This window comes from Spinacia oleracea, chromosome 6 (assembly GCF_020520425.1).
Source record: "Spinacia oleracea cultivar Varoflay chromosome 6, BTI_SOV_V1, whole genome shotgun sequence".
Classification (NCBI taxonomy): domain Eukaryota; kingdom Viridiplantae; phylum Streptophyta; class Magnoliopsida; order Caryophyllales; family Amaranthaceae; genus Spinacia; species Spinacia oleracea.
In genome coordinates, this window is record NC_079492.1 from 14,242,694 (window position 1) to 14,256,153 (window position 13,460).

Sequence of the window (13,460 nt, forward strand, 5' to 3'; positions counted from 1 at the left end):
TCTAACCGGAAACATACAAATTTAATTAAAATTTAAAGCTCATATAAATTTATAATTGAATCCAAAAAGTTTAATTTAATTTCAGTCGTATTTAAATTAATTCATGATTTTAATTTTAGTAAAATAATTAGAATAAATAAAATTTATTATAATTACAATATTCAAAATTAAAATCCAAGAAAATAATTTAAATTATTAATTTTAAAATTAATTAAAATTACGTAAACTGAAAATTTCAAATTAAAATTTCAAAACGATCTAATCGCAACGCAAACACCCTACGCAACGTACGCCCATGGGCCATACGCACACAGCCATCACTGGCCATGTGCGCGCAGCCCATGCGCTGCGTCGCATAGCTGCTGCTGCTATCCTTCGCAAGCCATCGCGCGAGCTGGTGCTCGTTGCGCGCACGCCTGGGCTCGATGCACACGAGCCATCGCTCGCTGCGCTCGCTCGCCAGCGCTCGCTGTGCGCGCTCGCCAGCGCTCGCTGCATGCGAGCCAACGCTCGCTGTGCGCGCTCGCTAGCGCTCGCTGCGCGCGCTTGCCAGCGCTCGATGCTGCGAGCCATCGCTCGCTATGCGAGGCATCGACGCTGGGCGGAGCACTCGTGGCACGCGAGCTTGCGCTCGCTGCGCGCGAGGCTCTGCACGCTTTGCGCGAGGCAGTGCGCGTTGTGGCGCAGCTCGCTTGCTGCCCACACGCGACTGCCGTGCCTTGCTTTCGCCCTCGCCCATTCGTCCATTGCTCATAGCCCACGACACAAGGCAGGGCTGCTGCCTTGTGCTCGTGAACCATGGCCTTGCTCATTGCATTCGTGCCGCATGGGCGACGAGCTCCCTTGCTCGTCGTCACATGCCCGCACTATACAACACCCCTTAAGGGTAACACGTAGCGTCCATTGCTTTGTGCGTGCAAGTTATATGAACGAATCCCATAAAATTTAAAAAATTTATATTTAAAATTAATGACAAATTAATAAATAATATTAATTTCATAATTTTAGGGCGAAAAATCGAAAATTTATTATTCAATTGATTTCCGATTAACATGGATTCAAGTCTAGGTCATAAAAATTTAAAATTTATCATAAATTTACAATTTTTATGGTGGTTTTTAATCATAGGTATCTAATTAAATTATAATTAATTATGAAAATCAAATTAATTCTAAATTATTCTAATTTTCAACAAATTAATCATAATTACAAATTAGATTGCATAATTAACAAGGCTAGGCATTCAAACTTGTTAAACATATACAGTAGGTCAATCAAAAATTCAAGATTTATCAACAAGAATCGCAAATATTTAATTTAACATCTTAAATTTACGAAATTTTGCATTCGAAAAACTTAAACCTCCGAAAAGTCATAGTTGGGCTTCGAATTTGAGAATTCTGGGTTCGGCAAAAAAAAAATATTATTTTTGTCAAAATTTTAGAATGCCTTTTACATGCGGAATTGACACAAAAATCACTCGATTTGGATGAGTAACGAAAAAACTGCCAAAAAACTGCGTACGTATAATTAAATAAACGCAATTTGCAATTAATTAACAATTACGAAAATTAATCACCTCTTTTAATTCTTGCAAATTTGTAATATTTAACCATGTTCATGCAATTTAGATTATGAAAATAATAAGAGGCTCGTGATACCACTGTTAGGTTATGATACATATGACAATTCATAAATCATGCGGAAACAACCATTAAGCCAGGAATACATATTATTTACACATAATCATTTAGCATAGTTTAGATGCATACTCTTTGTTGCGTGCCTTCCCTAGCTGCGCCCGAACCGAACAAGAACAAGTCTTTAGGACTCCAAGTGTCGTCCCTCCGTAGATAGTCCACAGCACGTCCGGATCCGCCTTAAGATTGACCAACTAGAATCGCCCTTAAGGTACTATTATTTTCGGCACTTTTAGGCAAATGTGTGACTGAATTTTTCTCTCAAAAACTCACTTTTAATACTTGAAAACTCGTTGTAAATATGTGACCCTAGGCACCTATTTATAGAGTTATGGAAAAGGATTTGCAATCCTATTAGGATACTAATTTATTTAATTATAATCCTGCTAGGACTCTAATTAAATAAACTAAATCTTTTAGGATTAGATTTAATCATATGACGAATCCCGGTAGCCTTAGGATTCGAGTAACACACTTCGAGTAATACGCTAGCACCGCACGCAGGCCTTGCGGCCCACGCACAGCGCCAGCCCACTCGTCGCAGCCCCGCGCGCGCGCCCAAGCTTCGGCTGGGCCTGGCTTTCGCGCTGGGCCTGGTCGCATGCTTGGCGTGTGGTTGTTGCGCTTGGCTTGCTGGGCGATGGCCCGGGTTCGTGCTGGGCCTTCGTCTGGCAGGCCTCGTCCGATGCTAATTCGTACGATGCGCTTCCGATTAAATTCTCGATTCCGGAATTCATTTCCGATACGAACAATATTTAATATTTCCGATTCCGGAATTAATTTCCGTTTCGAACAAATATTTAATATTTCCGTTTCCGGAACTATTTTCCGATTCCGATAATATTTCCGATTCTGACAATATTTCTGTTTCCGGCAATATTTCCGATAATATTTTTCGATACGTACCATGTTTCCGTTTCCGGCAACATCTACGACTTGGATAATATTTATATTTCCGATACGATCCATATTTCCGTTTCCGGCAATATCATCGTTTCCGGAGTATTCATTTCTTGCCTGTGACGATCTCAGCTCCCACTGAAACCAAGATCCGTCGATTCCGAATATCCATAGATGGAGTATTTAATGCCATTAAATACTTGATCCGTTTACGTACTATTTGTGTGACCCTACGGGTTCAGTCAAGAGTAAGCTGTGGATTAATATCATTAATTCCACTTGAACTGAAGCGGCCTCTAGCTAGGCATTCAGCTCACTTGATCTCACTGAATTATTAACTTGTTAATTAATACTGAACCGCATTTATTAGACTTAACATTGAATGCATACTTGGACCAAGGGCATTATTTCCTTCACTTGTATTTACTAATTCCGCACTTTATTTAGTATTGTGATGTTGCTTTATGTGCTTTATCGCTTTCATCACCAACTTGCTAAATGCAACAAAATACAAAGGTTACATCACGCTTAACGAAGATATTTTTGGACAAACCGGCCTTAGGTTCCTTAAATCAGTCTTTAAAGCAAAGTGACCACCGTACAATTAGGAATTCTATTTTGCTCTAAATTTCAAACCCACATAGTTTAATCTTAGGGTTTATTTTCGAAACAATGTTGTGCCAACGTACTCGAATATTTCTAAAGCTCGCCGAATAAGCATTTTCGTTCCCGAGCCCGGATCTCACCCATCTGTTTCAAGGATTCAAGGCCTTATCCAAAAATAGAGTCATTTTGCGGTCTTCCCAAACAGGACCTAAAATAAGTTTGGTGGCGACTCCTTCGAGGTGCAAAAACAATTCAACGGTTCTCTAAACGAACCGCCACGTGCCAACCCCCCATTGTAGGAAACGGGAAGATCAAAAAAAACCCCTACACGGTCCTAATTCAATAAAGGGTTATTGGCAGAAAAAGGTTTTTTTTTTATTATATTTTTACTAGGAAGTACTCAGTATGTTTTTTTTAATGAAAAATAAATTTTATAAGTATGTATTTTAATATTGTGGGATCATTTCATTATTATGAAATTTAAACATTCGCTGCATATAAAACCTTATCTATATTCTCAAAATCTCAAAAATATTATATATTTTCTAGCACAAATGGATGTGCTGATACCCCTTGCCAAACTGGTTACAACGAAGTTTATATAATCATCTTTACACTGCCCTCTAGACCTGCGTTCGATCCTTTATACGTGGATATTTTTTTTTCTTTGGGCAACTGTTGTTTTATGTTATTATTGTTTATGGTTTCTTTTTAGTATTTACGGAATCATAATAAACAATACATAATCAGATTGCATATTGCAATAAACGACCATTGTCAGTTCTGAAAAGCCATTGTCATCTTCATCAACCTTCGCTAAAGGGTCCAACTTTGGCTTCCGTTCAAGCACAAAACATCAATATAGCTAGTTTTCTTCTACACCTTCTTCCAACCATCAATATAACTAACTTTTGCAACTGAAACTAATTTAGAAAAGGTAGATTAAATTTATTAATTCAATTACGCATTTTATCAAACACCTTATATGCATCACAAAGGGAGGTTTATGTAAATAAAATATGAATGCTCAATAGTTGAAATGATCCCGAACTGAACAACATGTAACCAATATCACGAACTAATAAATATGAATGCTCAACCAGAAAGGAAAGAACAAAAAAATGTCAAGTACAACATGTAACCAGTATCACGAACTGAAAAATATGAATGCTCAATTACTTTAGAAATGGAAACCAGAAAAAAGAAAGAATGAAAATAAGAGGTGAAGAAATGAAATTTTTGGCGGTGAAGAATGAATGAAAATAAGAGGTGAAGAATGGAAAAAAGATCAGTAAATGTTTGGCGGGAAAATAAAAGTGGATAGTATGGCGCAATTTCATCCCGCCTAACAGATGCGAATGGCGCAAATGGCTGAAATATTTTGCCGCCCATTATCTTCCTTTCTGAAATTTTTTCCCTCTCTTTTTTTAGTGAAATTTGTGACTTGACATCATTTAATTGGTGGTGTGCAAGATACCTTTGCACACTAAGTGTATCCCTAGCCTTTTCCCAAAATTTCGGTGACATGCAGAACCTATAAAGTTGATTTAATATTTTGGACAGAAATCGGAAAGCGCTTCACCATGTCTTTCATTCCTCCTCCCTACGGACGTCTTCCAGGTCAGTATTGATTTTACTATGTTATTGATGGCAACTGAAAAAATAGATGACTACATTAGCTCCCTGGCACCATACTTTACAAATAGTTTTGAATTATTCAATATCATTAATAAAAAATTAGTAATAAAAATTAATCTAAAAATAATGGTTAAATCTATATACTGTAAAGTGGAATAATGAACCCAACTTAAAGTGGAGCTGTGCAAATTCCCTCAAACATTTTGTTTGATATTAACGATTTTTTATTTAATTTAAACAGAATCTCAAAGTTCTATTTTTGTGATGCAGGCACCATCGATTCAATACAAAATTGATTAATACTCATGTTATATTTGTTTGAATATTTACAGTAATATGTAACATACTTTTAGTATATAGTAATAGATTGGATCAATGTTGTGATAAAAATTGTACAATAATCACAGATAAACTAAGTCTACCTTTAATTGGCATTCTCTTATATATAATGAAGACTTCCCTAAGATTTGTACCACATGGCGATCAAAAATAACAAATATATATGTAAGAATCAAATAATAGAATTGATCGATGTGCTTACTTCTTGCATTTCACGAATCTTATCAACATATTTCCTCTCCGATTTTTTCAAGAACTCGTTTTTATTTTTTTGAGAGATGTGACTACTTAATTATTTGTGCCACAATTTCCGAAGTTACTGCAAATTCTCCAATTGAATATTGAGCATTTTTAGTGGTTACCATCTCTAATAAATTGACCAGTTGATAATATTCCAGAAAGATATCCAATGCAATATGTTTTCACAAAAAAACCAATAATAATAGTAAATAATATATTTAAATAAATATAATTCTTCAAAAACCAATTGATTTTTTATACCAACTAATACGCTGCTGTCTAGATCTTTTAATGCATCACAAGACTTCAAATCAAAACCATGTATAGGAATGGTCGATCAACCACTTATACGACTGGACTAAACATTTTAAAGTTAATTTGTATAGATGCATCGTGGGTTTATAGTTTCCACTATCCGACATTCGTTCTAACACTAAAATTTGAAATATTGTATGCTTCTCCATGGATGAAAACATCCTTAAATCACGCAATAAAAGCCCTTTTTATATAAGCTTGCGATTTTCCTCCCTAATATACAATAAAAGTAAAAATAAAAAATTAGTTAGCAACATATTGTTTCACGAATATTGAAAATTGAATATAGCACAACATGAAAACATGAATGATGGAATTACCTCTGCATCTAGTAAAACCATTTCAATAGTATACGTTTCACTCGGATTATTGAAGGCAGGAACTCTCTATAGTCTCGTTATGTTTTTTATGGACGGATTAATATTGTGTATGAGACCAAAATTTTGTGTAACTTTTTCTTAACAAATAACGTTTAATGCTGGATGAGCAGGGAGTATATATAATGCTGATTATGGCCGGTTGAATTAGGTGTAGCCCTAATTCTCTGTAAATACTGGCTTCTTGACTTGCGTACTATATTCTAGGGATTTTTCTTTTCTGTTTTTCTATTTTGTACTTTTTTTTTATTCGTTTAGGGAATTCAATATTTTTTAATTTTTCATATGCAATTATGTAATCTATCTAAATTACACCTATTCTTGACTTGCTTACTGCCAATTTTTTTTTTTTTTCATGTTTTGTACATTAATTATTTTTTTATTTGTTATAGTAGCTATTATCAGATAGCTTACATTATCCTTAATATTAGTAGATACCTACATTATCCTTAATATTAGTAGATACCTTACAATCTTGGAATTCAATTTTTTACGTTATTTTTTTTAGTAGATACCTAGTTTTCTGTTTTGCAATATTTTTTTTTTAATTCGTTACCTATTTTTTTATATGCTATTGATGTAATCTTTTCCATGTTTATATGCAATTTATGTAATTATGTAATCTATCTAAATTACACCTATTCTTGACTTGTTTACTGTCAATTTTTTTTTTCTTTTCTATTTTTTTTATTCGTTTAGGGATTCAATATATTTTTATGTTTTAGAGGCAATTGATGTAATCAATCTAAATTATACCTATTTTTAATTTTTAAATGCGTAATCTTTTCCATGATATATACATTGATGTTATCATGTCTATGTTTTACCTATTTTGCAGGGAACTTATGAAATATTTCTGTTTTGTACAAATTTTTTTCTTCGTTAAAAATAAATTAGTGGGAATGTAATTTTTTCTGTTTGTACATTATGTTTTGTATTTGTTGGCTATAATCTTGGAAATTCAATTTTTAACGTTATTTTTTTAGTAGATATCTAGTTTCTGTTTTGTACAATTTTTTTATTATTATTCATTACCTATTTTTTAGGAATTTAATTTTTTCTGTTTGATACATTATTTTTTTATATTTGCTAGCTATAATCTTGGAAATTCAATTTTTAACGTTAATTTTTTTAGTAGATACCTAGTTTTCTGGTTTGTAATTTATTTTTGTTTATTCATTACCTATTTTTTTCATATGTAATTGTTTTAATCTTTTTCATTTTTTGTATATTGTCTTTTCCATTTATACCTTTTTTTAAAAAAAAATACTCCCTCCGTCTCTTTTTGTTTTTTACGTTTTCCTTTTTGGGTATTTCAAAATGTTTTGTACATTTCCTTTTATATTATCACATAAATGACTTAGTATTCTATCAAAATTTGTGTCCAATTATTATTTTAACCAATTAAATTCATTGGATCATTTAATCTCTCACATTTTTCCATTGGGACATTAAATTTTTCTCATTTCCCAATATCAGAATTTTGATAAAAGTGAAAACATTATAAATAAACGTAATTTATCTTGTTTAAATAAAAAAAATTGAGGAATCTCGATGCAAATTAATTAATTGTTAAAACGCGTGAAAAATGTCAAACGTAAAAAACAAAAAGAGACGGAGGGAGTATTATCTAACTCTACTTTCTTTTTTATTATTTACCTAAATTTTAGGTAACTCACGCATAGGATTATTTTATTTTATGTTTTGTATATTATATTATTTTAATTTTATTTTTATTTTTTTCATCTATATTTTTTTTTTTTTTTTTGATAATTTGTAGTTGTTTTATTTATTATGGCTTGTTACCCAAGTTGGTACAGCCCAATCAGGAGAGTTGTAATACATGATTACATGAGAATATGAGAAAAGGAACGTATATGTTACAACCATGCGATGAATTCATCCTGTCTACGGAGTCCTTGTTTCGCTAGGGCATCTGCCACCATGTTTGTTTCACGACCCTTATATATGATATCAATCCCCATTCCTTTTTTCCTTGCATTCTGTATGTAGTTGAGGATGAAAGTGAGATTCCAGGGACCTGGCTGTATATTTGAGCACCACTTAACTGCATTTTCCGAATCGGATTCCACCACTAGCTTGTGTTTATGAAGGTGCTCGTAGGCCATGAAAATTTTTATTGCTCTGTGTATTGCGAGGACCTCAGCATGGTTAATTTCTACTGGTGGGATAGGGCTAGAGAACACACATACAAAGTTGCCTTGGCAGTTTCTTAGGACTCCTCCGATCGACGCTCTATGCCCTGTCAACTTTAGGGATGCGTCGACATTCCATTTTAATGTACTAGTGCTTGGTGGTTTCCACAAAGGCTGACTTATGGACATATTTTTTGCAGACTGCACTGTTATTCTTTCGACCCATTGGAGGCATTGCGGGTTGCGTATGATCTCGTCAGTGGAATAGGGGAAAGTCTCATCTATATTTTTATTTTGCTGTTTTTTCGTTACCTATTTTTTTAATACTATCTAACACTACTTTCTATTTTATTATTTACCTAAATTAAAATAAAAATAAAAATCTCAGGACACACCAGGTGATGACACGTGTCATTCCTAGTGTGTCTTTTAGTATATAGTAATAGATAGATTGGGTTTTTGTTTTTTAACTTCTTTTTTATAATTATTGTGCTGATGAGTTTCAATTTAATTAATTTTTTCTTTCTTGAAAATTAGCGGACGATAATTTACATTACATAAAATCGCGCATAACTATTAAGTTATTAAAGTGTTTGTTGAACTTAATTGGCAGTGTAATACGCCTAGCAAGTTTCCCAAGTTGGATGGATTCTTTCTTAGGAAGGATCTAACATCACAAATTCTTATTTACAATGGGTGTACAATAAATATTGTACACCGGAGTAAAGTTGACTCAAAATGCTTAAAAGTTACATTTATATATGTAAAAGTTATCTATTTTTTAATGATAAATTTTTTCATTTGAATCAAAATTATTTCTTCAAAATCATTAATAATGTATAAATTAATCATTTAACCCTTTAAAATGTTTATCTATCAACTTTTTATTTTTATAATATAAAAGTTACAGAAAAATAGGTTAAAGTTACAAAAAACTGTATAAAAGTTATCTTGGTGTACAATAAATTTATTGTACACCTTGTGCGCGCAAGACCTTTTGATCTAACATACCCCAGGTTAGTGCATTGTTTTGTTACATATGTGCTGACTGCTATTATTCATAGATCTTTCCATGGTTTTTCAAGTCGTTTTCTCACAAGGCACTCTGCATTGTTTTCTTATATAATGTTCTGTCTGTGAACTAATGATTGGTAAGCAAACAAATTAAAAAAAAGTTATGTATCCTCGAGCGTTGGTATTCCTCTAAGAAAATCAAATATTTTGTAGAATACATCAAGTCCTGGAATCATATTATCAAAACAAGGGAAACCAAAATAATCAAATTAATATGAATTACATAGCAGCAAAACAAAGGTGAAAACAAATTCCTTTGCCTTACTTTTTCTTCAACCGGCCATGCCAACTACCTCCCGTCTTGTTCTCATGCATCATTTCATTATAAGGCTTTATACATTTATTTTAGAAACTCATTTGAATTGATTATTGATGCAACAAAATAGAGGTTTGATTGCAGATTCAATGAGTCCTATCTAGGGTAGACTTCTGTCATAGAAACCTCATTTATCGAACATTCAGCAGCCACTCTGCTACTTGTTGGTGTCTGACTTCGTGTGAAAAATGCTGGTTGTGAAGGCACTTGGAGAGAGACAGAACCACTACTCAGCGTAAGATCAACTGAAGACATAGTAGGTCTGTCTGCCAGGTTATGCTGGACACACAGCAAACCGATGTGTATGCATCTCAATATCTCAGTGTTAAATGCAGGGGATAATGTAGGATCAACTAGGTTCCATGCCTTGCCTTCTATCCAACTTTTCCAGGCCTGTGACATCAAAGTTCCATCGTTAAGTTGTTTGAATCAGATTATTATTTGGTTTTTTGTATCATATCAGGTTAGTGCAAGAATCAGTCAATAAGTAAGGACACTTACAATAGTAAGCAGATTTTCGGGATTGTCACCAATTTGGAAAGAGCTAATTCTTTGACCGCTTACAATCTCTAGGACAAGTACCCCAAAGCTAAAGACATCGGCCTTTACTGTCACATGACCATGGAGCACATACTCGGGTGCCATATATCCACTACCCAAAACAAATGGCATCTCTCAAAAGTTACAAAAGATGACAAAAAACATATTATTCAATATATCTGCGGATGTATTATTATGCTTACTAGGTTCCAACAATTCTGCTTGCAACTGCTTGAGTCTGGTCAATGTTAAACAACCTTGCCATGCCAAAATCTGCAATTTTAGGATTAAAATCTGCATCAAGCAGAACATTACCAGCTTTGAGGTCACGATGAATGATGCGTAGTCTAGAATCTTCATGAAGGTAAAGAAGTCCTCGAGCAATGCCAATAATAATTCTGTAGCGTGTTTCCCATGGCATAGATGAAGTCTGCATAGGATCTGCATTTATAAAACTGTAAGATAGTAATTGAGCAGGAAGATTTGGTACTTAAAGGAATGCTACGTGCCTACGTACCAAACAGAAAATTGTCAAGGCTTTTATTGATCACAAACTCATAAATCAGAAGCATTTCTTCTTCTTCCAAGCAGTATCCTAGAAGCCTCACCAGATTTCTATGCTGAAGCTTAGCTAATATCAAAATTTCATTTTTGAACTGTAAATCTCCCTGAACTGAATTCCTTGCTAGCCTCTTCACCGCAATTTCTTGCCCATCAGGTAGTTTTCCCTGAAAGAGAAAAACTGATCAGTTAACTTCAGGTCATAACCAATTATTTGATAGATTGTAGGAAAATATGTTACCTTATAAACTGTGCCAAATCCACCTTCTCCGAGATAATTGTCATCAGAAAAACTGTTTGTTGCAACCTTGATGGTTCCAAGACTATACTGTAATGACTGGAGTGTTTCAATTTCATCCTCTGAGTTCACAGAGATAACAAAGGTTAAACTACATCACAAGTAGTCATGAAATAAAAATGTTTTAATTCACTGCAAAACAAAAATTAGCATTCTGTCTTACTGTTAAGGTCTTTAGCAGACTTTTTCTGTTTCTTCCTCTGTAAAGTGTATATTGTAGCTATAACTATGATGAGTGATAGTGACCCGATGATTGGGATAATGACAAGAATAGCTCTATGAGACTTGTTGCCCTTTTCAACTATCAGAATAAAAAATGAAATCCTGTGTTATAATCAGAAATCATGCCAACACCAGAAATCTTGAAACAGATGAAAAAGTAGTTAACAAGAAATGAAAATTGAATTAGAGAAACTCGATGTTTCTTATATTCATATGCAGATAGCTCCTAAAATGAACCTGTCCTGTTTCTGAGAACACTACTGTGTTATGCATTTTGAGTATATCATGGTTATAAACCTGAAAAAACGGAAAGAGATATTAGTAGAATTGAAGTCTTTTATGACTTGAGTACCTTGTGCAGTAGTACTTGTATTTGATGCTTGTAGTTGTGGTGGCGGTGGTGGTCCTGGCAGTGGACCTACATGAAAGGGATATATTTCATATCGAAGATTACAGCTAGGAGATAACACTCTCGCTCCTGCACTTATAAATGTAGGCTTAACAAGCCATGTCGGAAAGTACACTGCACAGGCAACACAATCAAGCCTTGATAAATCAGGACTACACTGCACAAGCCCATATACAGTTTCATTTGTACCAGTAATATTAGTCTGTCCAATGGCAGATTTCAGCTCAGAATTTCCTAATGAAGCCTGATTTTGTAAGGTTCTCATCAAGGAAGTAAGCGTATTGTTAAACCCTGCTATATTAGAAACATTCTTGTTATTCCACACAGCCCATAACGGATCATCTCTTACAACATGAAAAGTGGAGTTATTTGAGAAAAATATCAAGCAGTTTCCACCGTGCCCAAAGGCCTGTTTTTGGTTAGGACAAACTACTGGGAGAATTGCGGCTGAGTCACGCATACAAAGCCGGCAAGTATTCACTGGAATATCGGCCGTGCAGAGGACCATGGCTTCAACTTTGTTGGGACTTCGGCCAGCAGTGAAGTTGTAGTAGCCTTTTGTGCTTCGAGTATCCGAGGATATTGACTTGAGGACTGTTTGGAGGTTGGTTTGGTAAGTGCTGTTTGGGGTGTATGTGATGTTTCCACATTTGCTATAGGTGAATTGAAACTGTGCAGAAATTTTGGGAAGGAAAGAAATTATGATGAATTGGAGGACTAAGCAGACTAAAGTTAGTAACTCCATCTGTTTAAGTTTAATATTCCTCTGGTGGAAACTATGAAAGAAAGATTATCAAGGTGTTTAAATGAAATAGAATATGAATTTTCGAGCCACCGAGTTGGTTGGGCTGCTTTGAATTCTATAATAAGGAAGCTAACATTTCTTGTTTTAAATATGCTTTTAGTTTTTGGTCAGTAGCGGCTGCTATGACTACTAGCTCAAATAAGGGTACAGGAGAGAAAGAAGAAAGAAAACAGAAACAAGGAAAGAAGAAAGAAGAAAGAAAGAAAAAAAGTGGGTTGTGGTTCTTGACTTTCTTGTATCATATTGCACCGTAAAAGACTATAAGCTTTAATTATATACTTCCTCCGTCTTTTAATACTCGCAACGTTTGAACTTTTGCCACTATTCATATAATCTACTTTGACTATTCGTAGTGTTTTTTTATATAAGATAAAACATAGTCATGTGGGATTTTGTTAGATTCGTCTCAATGTGTATTTTCAAAATATCAACTTTTTATAATTTTTGCATAAAGAGAATTTAAGATATAAATGATCAAAGTTGTGCATCGGTATGCGTGAAACTAACAAACGTTGCGAGTATTAAAAGACGGAGGAAGTATATTTCTTTTTGAGGAGTTACAGTTGTTGGTTCATGGGCCCTTCATCTTTTATTAATTTTTTTGATATTTTTTATTTGGAAAAATTGTTTTTTACCACCTAACAAATCAAAAAGTTATATTTTACCACCTAAAAAAATCAAAAAGTTGTATTTTACCACCTAAAAAAATAATAAAAGTTGTTTTTACCACCTAAAAACAGAAAACTTGAAGAAATCGTTAATGGGGCAACTTGAAGAAATTTTTTACTCCGTAATTTATAAAAAGTGTCGATTTTTTTTCGACACTTTATATGGTAGCAGTGTCTAAAAACCTAGTTAAGACACTCCATAAATGATTCATGACAACTATTGGCGAGTGAGTTGCTCCTGTCTCGTTTGTATATTAGTATTTCAGAGTCTCATGGACAGATATATCGGAACTTCA

At 34.0% G+C, this 13,460-nt stretch overlaps 1 protein-coding gene across 1 annotated transcript; it reads right to left on the reverse strand.

Moving 5' to 3' along the window:
- Positions 1-9,475: 9,475 nt before the first annotated feature.
- Positions 9,476-12,724, reverse strand: LOC110790714 (cysteine-rich receptor-like protein kinase 44). The gene is made up of 7 exons (XM_056833017.1): positions 11,635-12,724; positions 11,224-11,361; positions 11,004-11,122; positions 10,719-10,929; positions 10,405-10,642; positions 10,163-10,313; positions 9,476-10,054 (listed from the first exon to the last, which is right to left on the reverse strand). The coding sequence occupies exons 1-7, from the start codon at positions 12,434-12,436 to the stop codon at positions 9,758-9,760; spliced, it is 1,956 nt and encodes a 651-aa protein (XP_056688995.1). The 5' UTR covers positions 12,437-12,724; the 3' UTR covers positions 9,476-9,757.
- Between the last annotated feature and the right edge of the window lie 736 nt (positions 12,725-13,460).

What these genes read in the sequence shown, in the direction of transcription:
- LOC110790714 (XM_056833017.1), bottom strand. Translation starts at nt 12,436, where the DNA reads ATGGAGTTACTAACTTTAGTCTGCTTAGTCCTCCAATTCATCATAATT. An exon ending in GTCTGCTAAAGACCTTAACA is followed by an intron (nt 11,123 to 11,223) that starts GTAAGACAGAAT and finishes CTGTGAACTCAG; the next exon opens with AGGATGAAATTGAAACACTC. An exon ending in GATTTGGCACAGTTTATAAG is followed by an intron (nt 10,930 to 11,003) that starts GTAACATATTTT and finishes TTTCTCTTTCAG; the next exon opens with GGAAAACTACCTGATGGGCA.